The sequence below is a fragment of the Mytilus edulis genome, chromosome 3 (genome assembly GCF_963676685.1).
Source record: "Mytilus edulis chromosome 3, xbMytEdul2.2, whole genome shotgun sequence".
Taxonomy (NCBI): domain Eukaryota; kingdom Metazoa; phylum Mollusca; class Bivalvia; order Mytilida; family Mytilidae; genus Mytilus; species Mytilus edulis.
In genome coordinates, this window is record NC_092346.1 from 68,475,765 (window position 1) to 68,496,918 (window position 21,154).

The 21,154-nt window shown below is 30.9% G+C and overlaps 1 protein-coding gene across 1 annotated transcript in view; it reads left to right on the top strand.

The window, feature by feature from the left end:
* The window catches only part of LOC139517256 (lysosomal-trafficking regulator-like), a 70,466-nt gene that overhangs the window by 40,980 nt on the left and 8,332 nt on the right, over window positions 1-21,154 (top strand). The window contains exons 25-48 of the mRNA XM_071308096.1: window positions 82-214; window positions 425-525; window positions 1,428-1,517; window positions 2,086-2,171; window positions 2,711-2,860; window positions 5,156-5,482; window positions 7,153-7,292; window positions 7,739-7,807; window positions 8,529-8,663; window positions 9,294-9,467; window positions 10,040-10,116; window positions 12,144-12,332; window positions 12,752-12,897; window positions 13,040-13,057; window positions 14,034-14,139; window positions 15,569-15,630; window positions 16,351-16,562; window positions 16,999-17,243; window positions 17,792-17,858; window positions 18,129-18,279; window positions 19,203-19,343; window positions 19,706-19,923; window positions 20,289-20,513; window positions 20,900-21,092. Coding sequence (XP_071164197.1) covers window positions 82-214; window positions 425-525; window positions 1,428-1,517; window positions 2,086-2,171; window positions 2,711-2,860; window positions 5,156-5,482; window positions 7,153-7,292; window positions 7,739-7,807; window positions 8,529-8,663; window positions 9,294-9,467; window positions 10,040-10,116; window positions 12,144-12,332; window positions 12,752-12,897; window positions 13,040-13,057; window positions 14,034-14,139; window positions 15,569-15,630; window positions 16,351-16,562; window positions 16,999-17,243; window positions 17,792-17,858; window positions 18,129-18,279; window positions 19,203-19,343; window positions 19,706-19,923; window positions 20,289-20,513; window positions 20,900-21,092 — 3,455 coding nt within the window. The remainder of the gene's footprint in view (window positions 1-81; window positions 215-424; window positions 526-1,427; window positions 1,518-2,085; window positions 2,172-2,710; window positions 2,861-5,155; window positions 5,483-7,152; window positions 7,293-7,738; window positions 7,808-8,528; window positions 8,664-9,293; window positions 9,468-10,039; window positions 10,117-12,143; window positions 12,333-12,751; window positions 12,898-13,039; window positions 13,058-14,033; window positions 14,140-15,568; window positions 15,631-16,350; window positions 16,563-16,998; window positions 17,244-17,791; window positions 17,859-18,128; window positions 18,280-19,202; window positions 19,344-19,705; window positions 19,924-20,288; window positions 20,514-20,899; window positions 21,093-21,154) is intronic.

A 21,154-nucleotide genomic window follows, 5' to 3' on the forward strand; every position in this document is an offset into this window, starting at 1 on the left:
AGAAAAATAATGACTTAATTTATTTTAAGCAGAAAACTTATCTTTTAAAAGTTTAAACATTTTTATTATTATTTATTGCAGCTCTATTACAATAGAAGAGATAGAGGAGCCCCATGAACTACAACAAGCTGCTTTTGCTGTTTTCCTGTCCCTTATAGAGAATACTCATAGAGATGTAGCTTTGTGTCATAACACCCTGACTCTGGCAATACAGGTAAAGACTGGGCTAGTTACTGATAAAGAATACTATTACCAAACTGCAGGATTACCACTTCAGGTGTTGGTTCACCTGGTTTAAATTTAATGTTAGAGAATACATATAAGGATGAAGCTTGTGTAATAATTCTGTTACTTTCACACTACAGGTAGGGGCAGTGCTAGTATTCAATTTAGTTTGATAAGATTTTCTTTTTTTCAATTTCAGATGTTTGAGAAAAATGATGTGATAAGTTCATTGATGTTAGACAACAGAATAATTGAAGTGATAACAAATCTAGTGGCTAGAATTAACAGTATAACAACAAGGTAAAGTTTTGTTAAGATAAAAATCAAGAAGCACTTTGATGTTAGGATGGAGAGCTGTATGTATTAAATTATTGTTGAAATAGGAGATTTAAAAATTCTTAATTGCCTTGAGCCTAGAATAGTTGAATGGCTATCATAATAAGGGAAGAATATTATGTATTGGCATACATTTTTTGCTGCTTTCATAACCATACTTTCCCAACTATACAATTTCATAGTTCAATAGTAACATTACATTTATCTAAAAGTTTTGAAGTAAATAAAGAAGTTCCATATTTTGGGATGTAAATACTTGTTTGCTAATCATTCAATTGGCTGTTTTTAGTACTACTGTTACAGACATGTTTCACATTAAGGAGGCAAATTTCAGAACAAAATTAAACATTTTTTTTTTCATTACAAGTTTCAGTTGTTACTTTATCATATGGTACAAAAATTATTCAAAAAAATCAATCCGTTTTGGCCCCAGATGACTTTTAAATGTATATATCATTGAAAAAGCTCCAAATTATCTCCCTTTGGTGCAAAAAAGCCATGTTTTGGCATTAATATTGAAATATCTTTTTGAACTCATCGGTGACCTATATTTTTTGTTATTATTTTCAAATAAACTGTACTAAAACTAAACTATTGTAAAATTTGAGCAATTTCTGTAATTTAGTTCTTTTCTTATTTCAATATTACCTCTATTTCTCCTATTAGTTAAACAGAAAAAAAGTACTTTTAAAAAAATGTATGCTTTTTTCAAATGCAGATGTTCATTTATAGAAAAATATAGCAAAATCCTATATTAAGTAAAAGAAATGATTTAGACCCGCGAGCCCCCTTAATGATTTTTTTTTTTTTTTTGTGTAATTATTCTTTTGAATTACTTTGCATTAACTGTATCTTTATGCTTACAGATTTACAGATATGGAAGGTATTGATGAATACCAACTAATTCTTGAGGATATACAGATGCTATTGTGTAAAATTGCTATCAGAGAGTTCAGGTATAAATGTTGTTTCTAAATTACTAGTTATATTACAACTGGATGATCTGTAACCAATTTTCAAGTACTGTAAATTCAGAAATTATTGCTATGTTTTTATTATTGCGAAAAATGCAACAGGGTTATAATCGAAATAATTTAAACTCGCATTTTGTAATTTATTATATGAATTAAAAAGGAATTTTCTAAATATTTCAAAAATTTAAATCACATTTTGAAATTTGTTATATGAATTAAAATGGAATTTTCTAAATATTGCAAAATCGCAACAACAAATGCACACAATAATTAATGAATTTACAGTATTACGGATTTTTTTTACATTCAAGGATATTTGATTTCATGGTTTTGCTGACAAGCATTTAGATAATTGGCACTTCATTAGACATCTAATTTCGTGGATTAACTTTCCCATGCAATCCCTGAAAATTAGTATCCCATGAGTATTTTAAAATGATCCACAGTATAATGTATATACTTATATCATTCTTTATTTCAGTAAAAATTATATATCTAGTTTTGTTCACACAATTTTTTAATTGACCATGTGAATTATCTTTTTTTGCAGGTGTTCAGGAATTACCCATATACAGCAATGTGAAGAGATTTTAGACTTATTAAAGTTGTTAGAACGTGTTGAAGAAGTTGTATATGGTGTGTATAAACATTTTAGACAGATTTTGTGCTTCTTCTAAACACATGATCCGAATTTAATGAAAATTTCTTAGAATCTTAGCAATATACTGCCATTGTTCACCTCTTAATTGTTTTTTTATTTAGATTTTGTTTTTTGTTTTTCTAAGCAATTGATGGACTTTGCCATTGCTTTATATGGTGCTAGGATATTATTTTATTAGCTATGCTCACAGTACTATTTCAAAAAGCACTTTTAAGGTCATACCCAACACTTACACTAAAATTAATTTGGCTCGTTTAGTTTTCTTAACATTTTGACAAATTATTTACTTTTACCCTTTGACAAAAATATGAAAATTTCAAAAAATTTGAACCAACTGTTTAATCAGAAAAAATTCACTTGTTATATAACAGTTTGACAAACACTTATTTTGATCATTGAGAAGCTTTATATTCCCTTAACAACACAACGTAATTTAAACATTTAGCTGATTTTACAGAGTTATCTCCCTGTAGTGTTAGGTACCACTATAAGAAATAATTTTATTCTTTTTCAGGAAAGAGTTCTAAACAGACAGAAACAGTGAAGGCTCTTCAGTATGTTGTTGTTTTGTGTGTGTTAACATTTGTTGAAAGTGAGAGCCAAGAAGGAACTTCTACTGTAAAAACTAAACCATACAAAAGAACTACTAGTATCAGTACTTATGGTAAATTAAATATACACACTGTATTAAAGGAATTAAACTAAGTCATCACTAATAAATAAAAAATGTGCATATGTTATTGCTACTACCCATCGATGAAATGCAAGTGATATCATTTCAGTTTTTGAAGGAAATTATATACTGTTTTCTGAATAGTTTTATAGTTCCATGTAAAATTTGAATCTTGAAAGATAAGGGACAATTCAGTGGAAATTTTCAGTCATTCTTTACTTAAATAATTCAAATATACTTGAAATATTTTAACTTCTTTACTTGCTTGTAAAAAAAGGAACATTGCTTTTCACTCTTTGCCCATTATTATTCTTTTTATAGCAAGTTGAATATTTTCTCCTGGCCACTCTTATCTATATTTATTTGAACAATTTTAAATAAAAATATATCAGCACTATATATTCAAGGCACTGGCTACGGTTACATGGAAATGTAACAATAATAAAAATACTATTGTTACATTGGAGACTAATTGCCGGAATGCAAAGTTGGGTGAGGAACCGATTAATTACAAATGTAACAATAATTACTGAGGCTACGGTTACATTATGTTATTGTTACATGAAAAACAGCAATGTACGCTAGATTGATTTAACTTAAATCTTCTATAGTTGTATTGCTTCATTCTTTCATATGTACTAAACAATACTTGTAATTTAATACTGATAAATAATAAAATATTATTATTCAACAAATGGTGTACAACTTGAATAGTTTTACTACGTATTAATGGTTTTGATGTTCTTAAAGATACTACTCAAAATTAGGAGTGTGACTGTCAAAGGCGAAAAATATAGTTCAATGGTTTCACTTTTTAAAATTATTTAACTGTACACCTACTCTTATTACTGTCATTATACTTTGGACCAATTTTGTTTATGGTGAAAAAAAAATAAAACTTGGGATGCGTTTTAAACGAAACTGAAACAATATCAAGACATCCTTTTCATACAGCTTTATAACTTGATGCAAATTGATAATCAAAAGCAAAAATTGCAAACTGTAACTTAAATACTAAGAAATTATGTATGAACACGTATCCGTGGAGGACGTAATTTCGTTCATCAAAAATGTGTCGGACTTTAAAAACAACTTACTGGATTTGTAGAAATTGTCATTGACATTGTAAATAAAAAATTACAGTAAATAAATTGTATGTTATAAATGTATGTAATAAATGTCTTCAACTTTTATTATTTAGTACATATTACTAGTCCCATCGTACATTGCTTTTTTTCATGTAACAATAACGCAATGTAACTGTAGCCTCAATAATTATTGTTACATTCGTAATTAAACAGGTCCTTACCCAACCATGGATTCCGGCATTTAGTCTCCAATGTAACAATAATATTTTTATTATTGTTACATTTCCATGTAACCGTAGCCAGTGCCTATATTCAACCCTCTTCATTTTAGAATTTCTATATGCACAAATGGTATATCCTGTATTATTTATGCAATGCTTTGATTTGATTTGGTTCTGGTGTTTTACCGCCACTTTTAAACACCGCATTTAGGCTATTTTGTAGCAGCCAGTTTTTATTAGTGGAGGAAGCTTGAGTGCCCAGAGGAAACCACAGCCTTCGATAGGAAAACTGACAATCCTAGTCAAGTTAGATTGGAGTCGAGTGCTTCCACACTAGCGGGGTTTGAACTCACAACCTCAGTGTTGACTGGCTAGTGAATACAGTAGTAACTACTTAGGCCACTCAGCCTACAAGGCCTCCAATTATGCAATGTAGTAGTAGTAATTACTTAGACCACTCGGCCACCAAAGCCCCCAATTATGCAATATAGCAGTAGTAACTACTTAAACCACTCAGCCACCAAGGCCCCCAATTATGCAATGTAGCAGTAGTAACTACTTAGACCACTCGGCCACCAAGGCCCCCAATTATGCAATGTAGATAAAACATTATATCTCACGAGAAACATATTTTTACTTAAAGTTTGCCACACCTGTACAATATAACTGGTGTATGGACTCCTATTCTATGTCTGTGTTATACATTTCTGTCAGCTTAATGACTGGATTACATAGAACTTAGAATATAATCCTGTATCTCTGAAGATCACAATAAGTATTCCGCTTTGTATTACTGCAATTATCATTGCTTTAAATGGATTATGAAATTTCAGAGTTAACTCAACAAAAAAAGAAATGTGTAAAAAATCCAATTATGAGTTGATTGAAAACAAGTTCTCACTCCATTTTAAATTAAAATTGGTATCCAAGTATAACAATGTTTACCCTGTTTACCATGTAATATATTTCCTTTGTAGGCAGCAAGATTACCATGCTTTTCCCAAGCACCTCAATCCGACCCTATCAATCCACTCCTTCCTTCCAAACTCAAGGTACCAACAAAGTGACTACTTTTGTAGATCAGCCATTTGAAGACAGCGGGGATAAAAAATTTCACATCTCACAGAAACCGAATATGGTCAGCAGGGCATTCTCTGTAGACAGCAAACCGACAGGATTATTGGGGAGTATTTTTGGACTAGGGAAGAAGAAAAGAAATGAGTTCATACCTTTTACTCAGTCTGAGTTTATTGATAGACTAAAGAAATGGGTGGTGATATCTGTTGACCTGATTGTTTTATCAAGTAAGTTGGATAATAAAGAATTTTTATACCCCACCTACGATAGAAGAGGGGCATTATGTTTTTTTGTCTGTGTGTTCATTCGTCCTTCCCTTCGTTCGTGCCGCTTCAGGTTAAAGTTTTTGGTCAAGGTAGTTTTTGATGAAGTTAAAGTCCAATCAACTTGAAACTTAGTACATTTTTATGCCCCACCTACGATAGTAGAGGGGCATTATGTTTTCTGGTCTGTGCGTCTGTTCGTCCGTCCGTCTGTTCGTTCGTCTGTCTGTTCGTTCGTCCGTCTGGCCCGCTTCAGGTTAAAGTTTTTGGTCAAGGTAGTTTTTGATGAAGCTAAAGTCCAATCAACTTGAAACTTAGTTCACATGTTACTATGATATAATCTTTCTAATTTTAAAGCCAAATTATACTTTTGACCCCAATTTCACGGTCCACTGAACATAGAAAATGAAAGTGCGAGTTTCAGGTTAAAGTTTTTGGTCAAGGTAGTTTTTGATGAAGCTGAAGTCCAATCAACTTGAAACTTAGTACACATGTTACTTATGATATGATCTTTCTAATTTTAAAGCCAAATTAAACTGTTGACCCCAATTTCACGGTCCACTGAACATAGAAAATAAAATGTGAGTTTCAGGTTAAAGTTTTTGATGAAGCTGAAGTCCAATCAACTTGAAACTTAGTACACATGTTCCCTATGATATGATCTTTCTAATTTTAATGCTTTATTATATTTTTTACCAATTTTCATGGTCCATTGAACTTGGAAAATGATAGTGCGAGTGGGGCATCCGTGTACTTTGGACACATTCTTGTTTCCCTATGATATGATCTTTCTAATTTTAATGCCAAATAAGAGTTTTTACTTCAATTTCACGGTCCATTGAACATAGAAAATGATAGTGTGAGTGGAGCATCCGTGTACTTGGGACATATTCTTGTTTCTATCAGCATTTAGCTCTTTATACAGTAACATTGTTATTGATCCCTATTCATAAAGATTGTTAATTACAAACTTTTCAATGGTTTGGGTATTAAAATATGCATATTATCTAGACACTGTACTTGAAAAATATATATTTTATTTTTTAAAAAGATCTTTTAAAGTAACTGCTAAAAGGTGTAAAAAGTATAATCACAAAAATACTGAACTCTGAGGGAAATCCAAAATGGAAAGTCCCTACCAATAGTAAAATCAAAAGCTCAAACACATCAAACAAATGGATAACAACTGTCATAATAATAATATAATAATAATAAATTCTTTATTTGAAGAGGATAAACACAGTTAGCTACAATTACTTATCTTCCCTGAAGCCCTCATTTACAATTTACTACCAGTAGTAGAAAATAATAATAATAAGAGAAAAAAAAGCAAACATATCAACACATAGTCAGTTCACAATCGTATAGTCATAGTAGTTCTGTTCATATACCTTATTTGTGTAAAAGAGAGGTGACATATACAAATGAGATAGTCAAAGGACCAAAACAAACTGACAATGCCGTGACAGAAAAACAAAAGGACAAAAAGATAAACCAGCCTTCCTAATATGCAGTTGTATTTTTTCATACATAAATGTACAACAATAGCTTTGCAGAAGACATGTTCAGTTATTTTGAAGGTTTTGAACATAATCAGTAATAAGTAAAATAACATTTCTACTGATTGATTACAGAACTTGATGAAATAAAAAAGACACCTGGCAAAAAGAAACTAAATTTACTGGAAAAATCTGAGCCTATTACCATAGAAACAAAATACATTAGACGGTTATTTGAGTTTCTCTACCGTGCATTGGAAGTAACATTGTCTCAGGTAAGTTCGAGTGTATATACATGAACACTTTGATGCTTATATAACTCCTCAGCAATTGGTCTGCTAGATTTTTCAATAGGAAAATGCAGATGTGTTTTTATATCTGCATAGGTGAAAATAATAATTTTTTTTGACAGGTGCAAATGTACTCAAACTTTTTTTTGTCCATCATCGGATAAATGATAATGAACTTTTTCCTTGCTCTATAATTTGTTAAATTCATGATTATGTATTATAAATTTAATAGACCATAGTAAGAATTTCATTTGTAAAAATCTTGATATGAAATCTTGAATAATTTTCATTTGAAAATAAGGTATGTGCTACTTCATATTTTATTAATGACATTTTCTTCTTAATGGTTTAAAATTTAAGCTTCATTGCAAATCTGAATATGGGGTCATTGATGAATTTCTTAACTTATATTTTTTATTTCTAAATTTCAGGACAGGATACTACCTAGAAAAGATAAGAACTTGATAATGTGGGGAGCTAAAGATATTGTACGAGTTCAGGTACATTTGTTTTTATGGTTTTATGGTTTATAATAGTACAGTTGGTATCAATTTGTGGACACTTAGGTATCTTTGTTGTCACATTTGTCGCAGTTGACATATCTTTGTAGTATTTAGAAACTGTTCTTTGGTGTCAAAAAGGCTAATATAATAAGTGTTGGTTAGTTAGCTATCAGGTTAAGGTTTTGGGTTATCGTATTTTACCATCAATTCGAAATTTAAATTATATGTTCATTTAATATGTGAAATTCTTTTAATTCATGTCTTGTCGTTTTGACCCATATTTCGTGGTTCACTAAAAATGGAAATGTGATAGTGTGAGCACATCATTGTGTTCTATGGACACAGTATTTTGTATTTGAAAAAAAAATATCAGATACTGTGGATTCAATAAGTTTTGTTGGTATTAATTTTCGTGGATTGAGGAAAACTGTCATTTTTGTGGATATATGATTTGGTGGTATTGCCGATCTCTGCATGCAAAACTTATAGAACATTTGTAAATTGTTGACCATTTGAAATCAACTTTCAACCATACCCACGAAAATTGGTATCCAACGTATACTACTAAATCCACAGTATCATTGATATGTTAACAAATTGTTTATTGTTTTTTTTTTCGTCATTTGAACTCTGAATGATAGTTGGTCATTGGCAATCATACTAGATGTATGTATTTTACGCTTTTATCCTTGCATTCACTCAAACATTAACTTTACAGATTGGTCGTTTGATGACGTTTATGTTATCTCCAAGATGTCAATTTGATGACAGAACATTCTTGTTATCCTATATCCAAGGAGAACTTAGGGGCAGAGAAATACTCAGAACTGTTTTGTCAACAAACTCTGAAGTGGTGAGTACCAGTGGGCAAACTGAAGAATGTTATTGCAAATTTAAAAGTTTTTACTCAGATATTTATAAAATCCAAGACAATCCTCAGTTTTGTAAACACAAACTCAAAATTAGTGAGTATTTATGGATGAAGAAAAGGGTAATAATTTGGACAAAAGATTTAGAATTGTTGGGTATCCATGGGCAGAGAAATACTCAGAATTGTGTCAACTGCAAGCTCAAACTTGATGAGTACTACCGTAAGACAGAGAAATATTTAAGTTAGTGTTAGCAACCTACCAGTTTAAAAAGGATAGGACCCAGTGAAAACTAAAGCCATTTTTTTTTTATTCAGAAAGAGATGAATCTTCGTCAATAATTTGGAACCAATGAAGATTAACTTGTTTCGTTTCAATTAAGTCATTTGATATGACCTTAGACAACAGTTGTAAATGTCTTGTTTGAAGAGAAGATATGGTTCCTAATGAAACAGGCATATTATCATGTTTAGGTGAATGGCAAAGCCTTAGCACTGCGATATATTTTTCTCTCAAGTTTGATGCAAAAATTTGTGAATATTAACATAGTTTGCCAATAAAATTGCAATCAATATAATTACAAAAAATAATAATATCTAATTTACTTTATAAAGGGAACAGAAATGGGTTTCCATATCTATGACTTATGTACATCCTGGAAAGATTGGTTAATCAGTCAACAAAGGGATTATGCTCTCCAGTTCCTCAATATACTCAAATCAGAGAAATTTACAGTCTTCTCACCGAGTGCTGTACTCACAGAAACCCAGATTGTACAGCTGAATGATGTGAGTACATATGAGGTTTATGTTAAACTCATTAAGGTCTTGTTGGCAAAGTGGTCTACTACTATAATCACTAGCCAGTCAACAATGAGGTTGTGAGTGCAAAACCCTGCCCATACAGTGCACTTGACTCCAATCTTAATTGACTAGGATTGTCGGTTTTCCTAACTAAGGTCGGCAATTTTCTCCAGGCACTCCAGCTTCCTCTACCAATAAAAACTGGCTGCCACCTATTGGCCAATAGTGGCGTTAAAACACTATAATCAATCAATGTTAAACTCATGGGAGATTTTACATTTGTCATTACCAATTTGAGAATATTTTTTATTTAAATAAAAATTATCATTTACCTACTCAAACAGAGATATAGATTTAGAATTTTAAATGAGAATAAAAGAAACAAGACCTTTGTGTGTTTATTTTTCTTTAAATATAGCAATTATTTGTTTAATCTCAAATAGTAAGTAAAATTATTTTATTATTTGAATTGGAAAGAAAGTGTATCAGAGTTCTTTTTTTCAATGTGCATTTTAAATAGCATAAGAGATTTAACAATGAAATAAACTATTTTGTAGGAGAGACGTTTAATGGCATCAAAAATAGAACAAGGGAGAGAAAACTTAAGAAAGAAGAAGAAACCAATATATGATAGGTATTATTTATTAGTTGTCAGTTTTTAGATTACTGCTAAAATAAAAGGTTAAAAAGGCCAACTGCTATCAGAAATATGAATGTATGCCTTTGGTTCTACTTGAAACCAAGAATAACTTATATATAGGATAGAGTGCTTAGAATAAATCCAATTATGATATCCTAGAACAAATTCTGAATTTAATAGTATAAAGTAGTATCACAAGTCTGTTTGACTTTCAGAAAGTCAGGAAAGATTTTCAGTGAGGACAAACACTCTAATGTGCCAGTTAAACATGATATCTTGAAGGACAGAAAGCTGCATCTTCCCTTTTTAGCTCACCTGGCCCGAAGGGCCAAGTGAGCTTTTCCCATCACTTTGCGTCCGGCGTCCGTCGTCGGCGTCCGTCGTCCGGCGTCCGTCGTCCGTCGTCCGTCGTCGTCGTCCGTCGTCGTTAACTTTTACAAAAATCTTCTCCTCTGAAACTACTGGGCCAAATTAAACCAAACTTGGCCACAATCATCATTGGGGTATCTAGTTTAAAAAATGTGTGGCGTGACCCGGCCAACCAACCAAGATGGCCGCCATGGCTAAAAATAGAACATAGGGGTAAAATGCAGTTTTTGGCTTATAACTCAAAAACCAAAGCATTTAGAGCAAATCTGACATGGGGTAAAATTGTTTATCAGGTCAAGATCTATCTGCCCTGAAATTTTCAGATGAATCGGACGACCTGTTGTTGGGTTGCTGCCCCTGAATTGGTAATTTTAAGGAAATTTTGCAGTTTTTGGTTATTATCTTGAATATTATTATAGATAGAGATAAACTGTAAACAGCAATAATGTTCAGCAAAGTAAGATTTACAAATAAGTCTACATGACCGAAAAGGTCAGTTGACCCCTTTAGGAGTAATTGCCCTTTATAGTCAATTTTTAACCATTTTTCGTAAATCTTAGTAATCTTTTACAAAAATCTTCTTCTCTGAAACTACTGGGCCAAATTAAACCATACTTGGCCACAATCACAATTGGGGTATCTAGTTTAAAAAATGTGTGGCGTGACCCGGCCAACCAACCAAGATGGCCGCCACAGCTAAAAATAGAACATAGGGGTAAAATTCAGTTTTTGGCTTATAACTCAAAAACCAAAGCATTTAGAGCAAATCTGACGGGGTAAAAATGATTATCAGGTCAAGATCTATCTGCCCTGAAATTTTCAGATGAATCGGACGACCTGTTGTTGGGTTGCTGCCCCTGAATTGGTAATTTTAAGGAAATTTTGCTGTTTTTGGTTATTATCTTGAATATTATTATAGATAGAGATAAACTGTAAACAGCAATAATGTTCAGCAAAGTAAGATTTACAAATAAGTCAACATGACTGAAATGGTCAGTTGACCCCTTTAGGAGTTATTGCCCTTTATAGTCAATTTTGAACCATTTTTCGTAAATCTTAGTTATCTTTTACAAAAATCTTCTCCTCTGAAACTACTGGGCCAAGTTCATTATAGATAGAGATAATTGTAAGCAGCAAGAATGTTCAGTAAAGTAAGATTTACAAACACATCACCATCACCAAAACACAATTTTGTCATGAATCCATCTGCGTCCTTTGTTTAATATTCACATAGACCAAGGTGAGCGACACAGGCTCTTTGGAGCCTCTAGTTGTCTTGTTTACAATAATGAATATTTGCCTTATACTGTCATGGAACAGAAGTTCCCGCAAACCATTTGTTCCAAATGGAAGTAGTAATATTCTGCAATAATATTTCCATTGTAAGAAATATAACTTTCCTAACAGCATAAAGGGTATAAAATATTTGTTCCAACAGAAACCTAAGTTATATCATTGTTATAACAAATTTTCCACAGATTTTTTTATTAATAAGACGTGCATAATTAAGAATAAAGAATATACTATGATACGTGCATAAGTACCTTGTCATACATACTGTCTTCATTAATAAAGAGAAAAATATTAAAGATTGAATACCCTTTTTCTAAATGCAAGAAGAAAATTGACTAACATTTATGTTTATATTGCAGATTAAAGACAAAAAATGAAAAATTATATCAAGAATTGTCAAAGCAGGCCATGGATGTCACACAGAATGTTACTCAGTTACAAACTCATGAAAGAAACAAAATGATTGAGCATGTCAAGAAAAAGATGACAGAAAAAATACAGATAAAGAAAATGTGGCAGGAACTTGTACAGAATCTCACACATGAAAGGTAGCTAGAATGATAAATATAAGTCGTAAACTAATCATTTCTTTTACAAATATCTCATATATTGATGTATTGTTGGCTGGCAATAAATCCCTACATCTTCTGGAACTTTATAAAAACTAACCTAAGAAGCTACAAATTATTTTTTCTTAGCTTTTTAAACATAAAACACGGGTTGCATTTATAATTTTATAGTCATATTTCAACAAATATTTATTCTGAAATTTGACGGCAACTTTTTTTTATTTGATTCACCTTAACTATGGTATACTTGTTGACACACATAATATTCATTGATATTATTAAAATAAAGTTATATAAACATCTAATAGAAGTTATGTCTTGTGTGTTCAAATGTTTAAAGAAATAGTCATTTAAGAATGTGAACTTTGTTTAAAAATTTGTAAATTATTTTTTACCAGGGCAGTATGGCATTGCCAAAAGTCTTATCCAAAATCATGGCAGTTAGATCCAACAGAAGGTCCTGGTCGTGTTAGAAAACGATTAAAGAGATGTCATCTGGGACTGAACCCAAGATTTCTACTGACACAACATAGAGAAAAATTAGGTATTAAAAGAATTTAATTTAATTGTAAGATTCTAATTTATTTCATCACATTAGAGTAATCACATTAATTAATTTTGTTAATTCATGAAGCATTGGCATTGTTTTCCTTTACAAAAATGTAATCAAATTTGGTCTTTTTCAGAAGAAAGTATCAAAACTGGTAATGTCTAAAAAAATTAATGCTAATTCTAAAAAGCTTTTGTTAAAATATTTCTTTTGCAAAATTTCTGTTAGGCTTTGCCTCATTAATATAGCGATCTAAGATACAGGCTTTATTCATTCAGATTATTCTTATGTCTGCTCAGTTTATTAGGAAAGCTGAACAGGTCTATATATTTTGTTCTACAAATGAGTGTTTGTGGCCAGGTTTTATTGGTAGAGTAAGCCGAAGTACCTGGCAATTTTAGTCAATTAAGATAGGAGTTAAGCTTATCTACCATGAGGGGGATTGGAACTAATAACCTCAGTTTTGACAGACTTATAGTGATAGTTCATCAGAACAGATGGTTACATTTATGATCTAGCAAAAACAAACATTAACTTTTATTCTTCAAAATAAAATGATGATCTTATTGCTTTTATTCAGCATATTTATACAGGCTTATATGTTGACTCAACTATGCAAGTTTGCTTAAAAACTCATTTGAATTCTATATATTTGCTTATGGTAATAAATCAGATCAAATTTGATTTAAATGATATTTATTTTATTAAAAGGAATTATCTTAATTTCAAAACTTTAGTAGAAGAAAAACAAATATTTTTTCTGAATAGACTGTTCATTATAAACTTTCTGGGTTCTCACTATTTTGTATCATTTGAGCACATATATCATCATTTTATAACAAAAATTTAAAAATAATCTAAATTTTTTTGTAATTTCCTTGCTCTATTTTATCATGGGGAAAAAAAAATTATATATTAATGCAACTGCATCTTCTCACTGCTGGACTAGCCATGGCAAAAAATAATGAGTCCCAGTGGACTTGCCGTCAAAAAACCTTAGTGAGAACCCTGAACTCTCAAGGTATAATGTTGAAAATAATAAGGAAAACTCTCAATGTAATTAAAGTTTATTGTCTACAATTGCTACCCTTTCTACAACTTGAATGATGTGATCATTAAATATTTTACAGAGGCAGAGAATATTGACCCACCCTTGATTTATTTGTTTGAAGATGACCATCAGATGTCTGATTCAGCAGCGCTCATATATCAACTCTATAGGAATGAAAAAATACAGTTAGTGTTTCATAGCAATGTTTTATTTTTTATATGCACATTATGTGACCCATATTTGCCACATAATTCATTCATTTCAACTTTCATACAGCCTACATTCGAGTATTTGAAACTCGTTATACCCACAGAATTTTAACTATATGAAAAAAATGTTTGATGAAGGAATTATCTTCAAAACATTTGTTAATTGTTCTAAAAATGAAAGAAAACTCAAGAGGAAATCAAGCTATTCTTGTACCATTTGTGGACACATTTTCGCCGCAATGTATGATATGACCATCCTCATTATCCTTGTCTTTTATCATTAAAATGAATGTTTGTAATTACTTGAATAAGCTTAATAGTTTATTCCTATCGATTTTTCTCACTATTATGTACTTTAAGACTATGTATGATTGCCATATAAATCATACATAATAGCCAATAATAGCCAAAAATTGTTTAAAAACACCTGCATATTTCTTTATATGTGGGGATAACCTTGAAAATGGGGTAAAGAGGGATATCAACTGTTCAAACATTACAAACAGCCTTTATCATCTATTTAGGCAAGAAGTAAAGGCACAACAATTTTACAGAAAAAAAACGATAATTGTTTTGTATTTCAGATTTTAAGTTGATGTTGAATTGCTCATTTGATTATTATGAAATTAATAACTTAAGTGGATAAATGTTTGTGTTTATAGTAATGTAACTTCCATGCAGCAGTACAGCATGAAAAGGTGTCATTCATTTTATTTTGATAAAAGACATTCTAAGTTTGACCTCATTGCAATAAAATTAACAGTACCAATTTTCTTGCACCAGATGCGCATTTCGACAATACATGTCTCCTCAATGATGCTCGTGGCCAAAATATTTGAAATCCAAAGCTTATATAAAAGATGAAGAGCTATAATCCAAAAGGTCCAAAAAGTGTAGCCAAATCCGTGAAAGAAATCAGAGCTTTGCATGAGGGAGATACATTCCTTGATTTATGATAATTTCTATCAGTTTGTAACAGCAAATTTTAATAACAAAAAATCTGTATTTTCATGCCAGTACCAAAGTAGTGGCTACTGGGCTGGTGATACCCTCGGGGACTTATAGTCCACCAAGCAGAGGCATCGACCCAGTGGTAGTAATAAAATTAACGGTGCCAATTTTTTCTTGCACCAGATGCGCATTGCAACCTAGTGCATCAAATATACTCAAACTAGCTTGATTGCATTATTGAAACAGTTTGATTTAAAACAGTGTGAATCATCAAGCATGATGTAGGAATGTTGGCACTTAAATAAAGTAAAGATATTCAGCTGGAAAATGCTATCAAACAATCTGTAGTTACATATTCACGAAGAAGACATATTCATTTTCATAAAATATAGTTATTTATAGTAACTGTAATGATAATATAGTTTGAAGAAATAATATATTTGTTTAATTTCAGACACACCTGTAAATGTACTGCTGTTGCCCCTAACAGCCAAAGTAAAGGGGAATTACTTGTAGGTAAGGTAGCTTACATTATCTGGTTTTATTCATAACAATGGATTATTCTGTTTCATGGAACAATGTTCAAACAATTTTAATGTCTATACTGTTGATTCATTTATTTTCGTGGGTATTAATTTTTGTGGATTGTTGAAAACTTTCACATTCGTGGGTATTTGAATTCGTGGTTTTTCCAATCTCTGTATACAAAGCCTATTGAAAATATGTTATTCGCTGAAAATTTTAATTCTTGGTTCACCTGTATCCATGAAACCTAAGAAAATTTATATCCAACAATATTAATGAATTCACAGTATTCTGATTTGCATTTAAGTAACAATTTATTATATTCATCCACTAGTATTGCAGTTCACTGAACAACTATACTGTGGATTCATTATGATTCATTGGATACCAAGTTTTGGGGATTTCCTGGTTTTACTGTCCAACTAATTACAAATTTTTATATAGGAATGTACGCAGACTTTGGCGAAACCACACAATCAAATATCCATAAAAATGAAAATTTTCATCAATCCACGAAAATAGGTACCCATGAAAATAAATGAATCCAAAGTTTTTGATAAGTGTGAGTGGGGCATGGTGTCCTATTGAAACATATATTATTGTTTTAAGTTTTAGTCTGAACTTATTTTGAATCCTTGCTAGATATAACAAATGAAATTGTCTGTCAGATGGGGATATATTGAAGCTATAAATTCATCTCTTTATTTATAGGCGAGAACTCTGTATTTTTTGTTGCTGATGAAGCCATCACTGATGCAAACTACACACAAGTGTTGCTAGGCAACAAAGATCAGTTATCCATGACCTGGCCTTATGATGAAATCAGAGAGATTCATAAACGATGGTACCAGTTGAGGGACAGTGCACTTGAAATATTTCATACCAATGGGAAAACTTGTTTACTTGCATGTGAACACAAACAGGTACATTATAAAATCAAAAGAGATCTTTTTGACAATCGAAAAAATAGCAGATAAATTTTCTAAATGATGCCTTTCAGGAAAATTAGATCCTGTGCAGATTTTAAAATCTGGATCTTTATAGTTTTGAAAAAAACAAGTTAAAATGAATAAAAGGCAGATACGTGTAGCATAAGGCTTTCTCTTTTCTTGAGTTACAGACCACAGATCTTAAATCATTTCTAGGCTCATTATATTTCATTACACAAATGTCTACATACAGTAATACATTAAACTTAATCAAATAACTTTCTCTGTATCAATTATCTTGTCATACAAGAAGTGATTGCGTTATCTGGTGTTGCATTGTTGAACAAAATTATATCATATTAATTTAAAATACAAGGGGGAAAAAGAATTTTCAATATTAAAATGAAAAAAATGTGATATTTTGTTTCAGGAGAGAGATGATCTTTGTGAGAGGTTTATGAAGTTTGAGTTATCTAACTATGTACAGACAGAGAACATTGAGGATATAACAAGAATGTGGAAGGACAGCTTAATGACAAACTATGACTATCTTACACACCTAAACAAATTAGCTGGAAGATCATTTAATGATTTAATGCAGTACCCTGTATTCCCTTTCATTCTCAAAGATTACGTTAGTGAAAAACTTAATTTACTTAAAGCTGACTGTTATAGGTAAGAATATTTTGGTAGAATACATAATATATACATAAAGATATTTTGTTATACTCTTGAGAAGTTTTACTTAACTTTCTAGATAAAATTATTTTTTTGAAGCTGTAAAGAAAAACATCAATTGTGAATTTGGTTTATTGTATTAATGTATCATTTATTCATAGTTATCAAAAATCTAATTATTGGAAGTTAAGTGATTCAACCCTCTCAGATTTCACATATATTACATGTAAATTTAATTTGTTAACATTCCTGATCAGCACAACTACAAAAAAACAAATATGAAAATAAGAAAAAATAATATAACATGAAAAATTACATATACTGTGGATTCATTTATTTTCATTGGTATCAATTTTTCGTGGATTGAGGAAAACCAGCATTTTCCTGGGTATTTATTTGTTTTGTGGCCTTGCCAATCTCTGCTTTGTTGAACATTTGAATTCCTGGTTCACCTGTACCCATAAAAACCAAAAAAAAAATTGGTATCCAACAAATAATAATGAATCCACAGTAATTTATTTTCAATAATTTGCTTTATATTACAGAAATTTTTCAAAGCCAATATCTGTACAAGATGAAAGCAAGGAGAGGAAATATAAAGATAATTACGAGGTATTTTATTCTCTTTAGATATGTTTATATATGTGTGCATGTTATTGTGATGAACAATAAATTATTTGAAACTTTCTTATCATAGCTACTTAAATGAAAAGTATTAACATTTATCCTTTTGCAGAGGATATTCAATATTCCACTTCAAGTATAGGTAAAAGGAAATTATGTGTGTTTTTAGTTAAAACTTGTTTTCCTGAATATTGTTGTATAATTGTACTGAGTGAAGGACTATGATAATTTTATACCTTTTGTTTTGTTTTTTAACAGGCATTAAAGGCAGAGTTTGAGAGAAATGATGATCAGTCTACTATAGGAGTTGGACCATACCATTATGGCAGCCATTATTCCAACAGTGGGATTGTATTACACTTTCTTGTTAGACTACCTCCATACACCAAAATGTTTGTCAGTTATCAAGGTATGTACCAGTACTCAAAATTTAATTTATTTTTATTGCACATTTTTATGCCCCCGCCATAGCTGAGGGGGCATTAAGTTTTACCCTTATAAATTATGGAGATGTGGTATGATTGTCAATGAGACTATCCACCAAAGTCTAAATGAAGTACATTTTCTTCTGTATGTACTGACATAAGTTTCCATTCACTAACCTTACTTGCATCAACCAAATGTTATGAAACTTATACACTAGCTTGTAACTACCAAATACAAATCAAGTTTGAATTTTGGTGGTGTCACTTTTCTGTTTCTACAAATTTACCTTTACAAATGCAAAAGTTGCTGAATCTTTCCTTTCCCGTTCCCTAACTTAAGTTTGCCTCAACCAAATTTTATGAAACTTACATGTATACACAATACTTATTACCACAACACTCGGATAATAAACAAATTTGGGTAGCATCTCTTTTATGGTTCGTTTTTGAGTTATGTCCCTTTATAAAGTTATATGCAAGCCGGGACAACATCTGTGTTCAATAGACACATTCCCCATTTATATTTTTACAGTTTTACAGCTTTTCCATAAGTCTTCCTAATGTTTTTACTACAATTATTCTGTTCAAACTATACTATGCTTTGTGATGACAGTAAGAACCCAATAATGATATCCAAGTATGGTATATTTCTTCTGATTGTCAAAATAAATTACCGTATGTGAAAATTCATGCTTTTTGATTCGTTATTCTTCTATTAAAAAAACTTAAACAGTTTAAAAGTTCAGAAAGTAAATGTATTTTCCATATGTAATATTGTATTTCACAGTACATGTATTAGTATTAAATGCTATTCGTTCATTTGTTTGCATACAAATTTAAATTAAAAATAAATTATGCCTCCATCTATGTATCAAATTATATTAATTTTAATGTGTTTGATTTCCAGACAATAACTTTGATATACCAGATAGAACATTTCATAACATGGAGACGTGTTGGAGATTAGCTAGCTCTCAATCAACAACAGACTTTAAAGAAATGATCCCTGAATTCTTCTTTTTCCCAGAGTTTTTTAGGAATTTTGAAGGCATGTTATTTACTTATTACATAATTGTTGAATTTCATTCAGTTATTAAAATATGTTATTGAAGGTTTGTGTAGAAATGAAGGAAATTAAGAGAAGTTAAGATTGAAAGGTTGATACAAATGAACACAATTAGATGTATAAAAACTGCAACTTAATATTGAGTGCATCTTCTTTTATTTTGCAATTTTAAAGATTTAATGTTAATAGAATTAAGTTGAAAGTTGAAAACACATAATCATCACTTATCTTAATAGAATGAACTTTTTGTCCATAGATTTTGAAATAATTTAAAACCAAAACCATGAAGCTGCCAAAATTAAGATTTTTAGAAACTTTAACATAAAACATTTCTTTTTTTAAAGGTTTTGATTTTGGTAAAAGACAGAACAATGAAGAAGTATCAGATGTGACTTTACCGGCCTGGTGTAAAGATAATCCACGATTGTTTATAATGATTCTACGTCAGGCCTTAGAATCGGATTACGTCAGACAAAACCTCCATAACTGGATAGATCTAGTGTTTGGTTATAAACAACAAGGAGAGGCAGCAATAAAGGCTGTTAATGTATTCCATCCAGCTGTAAGTAGATATTGATTGTCTGATTATTAGACATTGGTTTTGTATTCTTAACTCATCAGGTTTAGGATTAAATTACAATTACCCTTGTTTCTCTGTACAACGTATGTATAAATGTCCCAAAATGTGTTTCTGTTCTCTAACTTAAGTTTGCCTCAACTAAATGTTATGAAAATTTTGCACAATGGCTATTATCACAAAACACAGATCAAGTTTCAATTGTTCTAGAGTTAGGCTCCTTTACCTATGTAAAATACAAAGAAACAAACTAAGAAATATGATAGACAAGGGCTTAATCAAACTGGTTTTAATGACTCAACCCTCCTACCAGATAATGAAAGTATCAAGTGCATGTACTGTTATTTCAGACATACTTTGGTATCAATGTGGATGGTGTCCAAGACAGACTGAAGAGACAGGCCTTGAAGACCATGGTCAATACATATGGTCAGACCCCTAAACAACTGTTCCGACATCCACATCCACCAGGAAGTATTGTTAGAGAAAGTATGTCCAAAGTGATCTCCCAGTTAGTACAACAGTCGTATAGTGTTAGCGTTGAGAAGGATTTTGATCATGGCTTTGTCTATGTAGTAAGTGGCAATACGTGTACAACAACAATAAACTTTATTATTTATGTTCAGTCAGGGAAATATGTATAGCTTATATTTTAGATTTATAATTTATAGAAAATTTTGATGTTTGATCTAAGCATGAATACAAATATTGACCTTGACATCCAATAAATGTTGAAGCTATCTATACTGCTTTATTGTTCACATAGAGTGCATATTTTGACCAGTTACAAATTTAAAAGTAAAAAACTTTTTTGTGATATTTAACATATTTAATCTTTTTATATTTTACTTAATTTTTATTGAAACAAGATTATTCAATACCTTAAAATGACTATGTGTACAATATGTATGTTAAATATAAAAAGTGATTGATATAATTCAATGTTATACATTTTATTCAGCCTAGTCCCTTAGACACTGTTGAAGGTTTGAAATGGGGAAATTACATTGGCTCTCCAGCAAATCCACCACCAAAAGTAGTATGGCAGGAAAAGTATTCACAAGTAGTTGCCTCCCTTTTACCACTTCCTACTGGTGATGTCATTGGTGTAGGTGTTGATACCTGTTGTCTTACTATGCATAGCAAACAGAAAGGTATTTTAAACCATGTTTTTGCTATTACATCATGTACCAACTTATGAGTAAAAATTGTATTG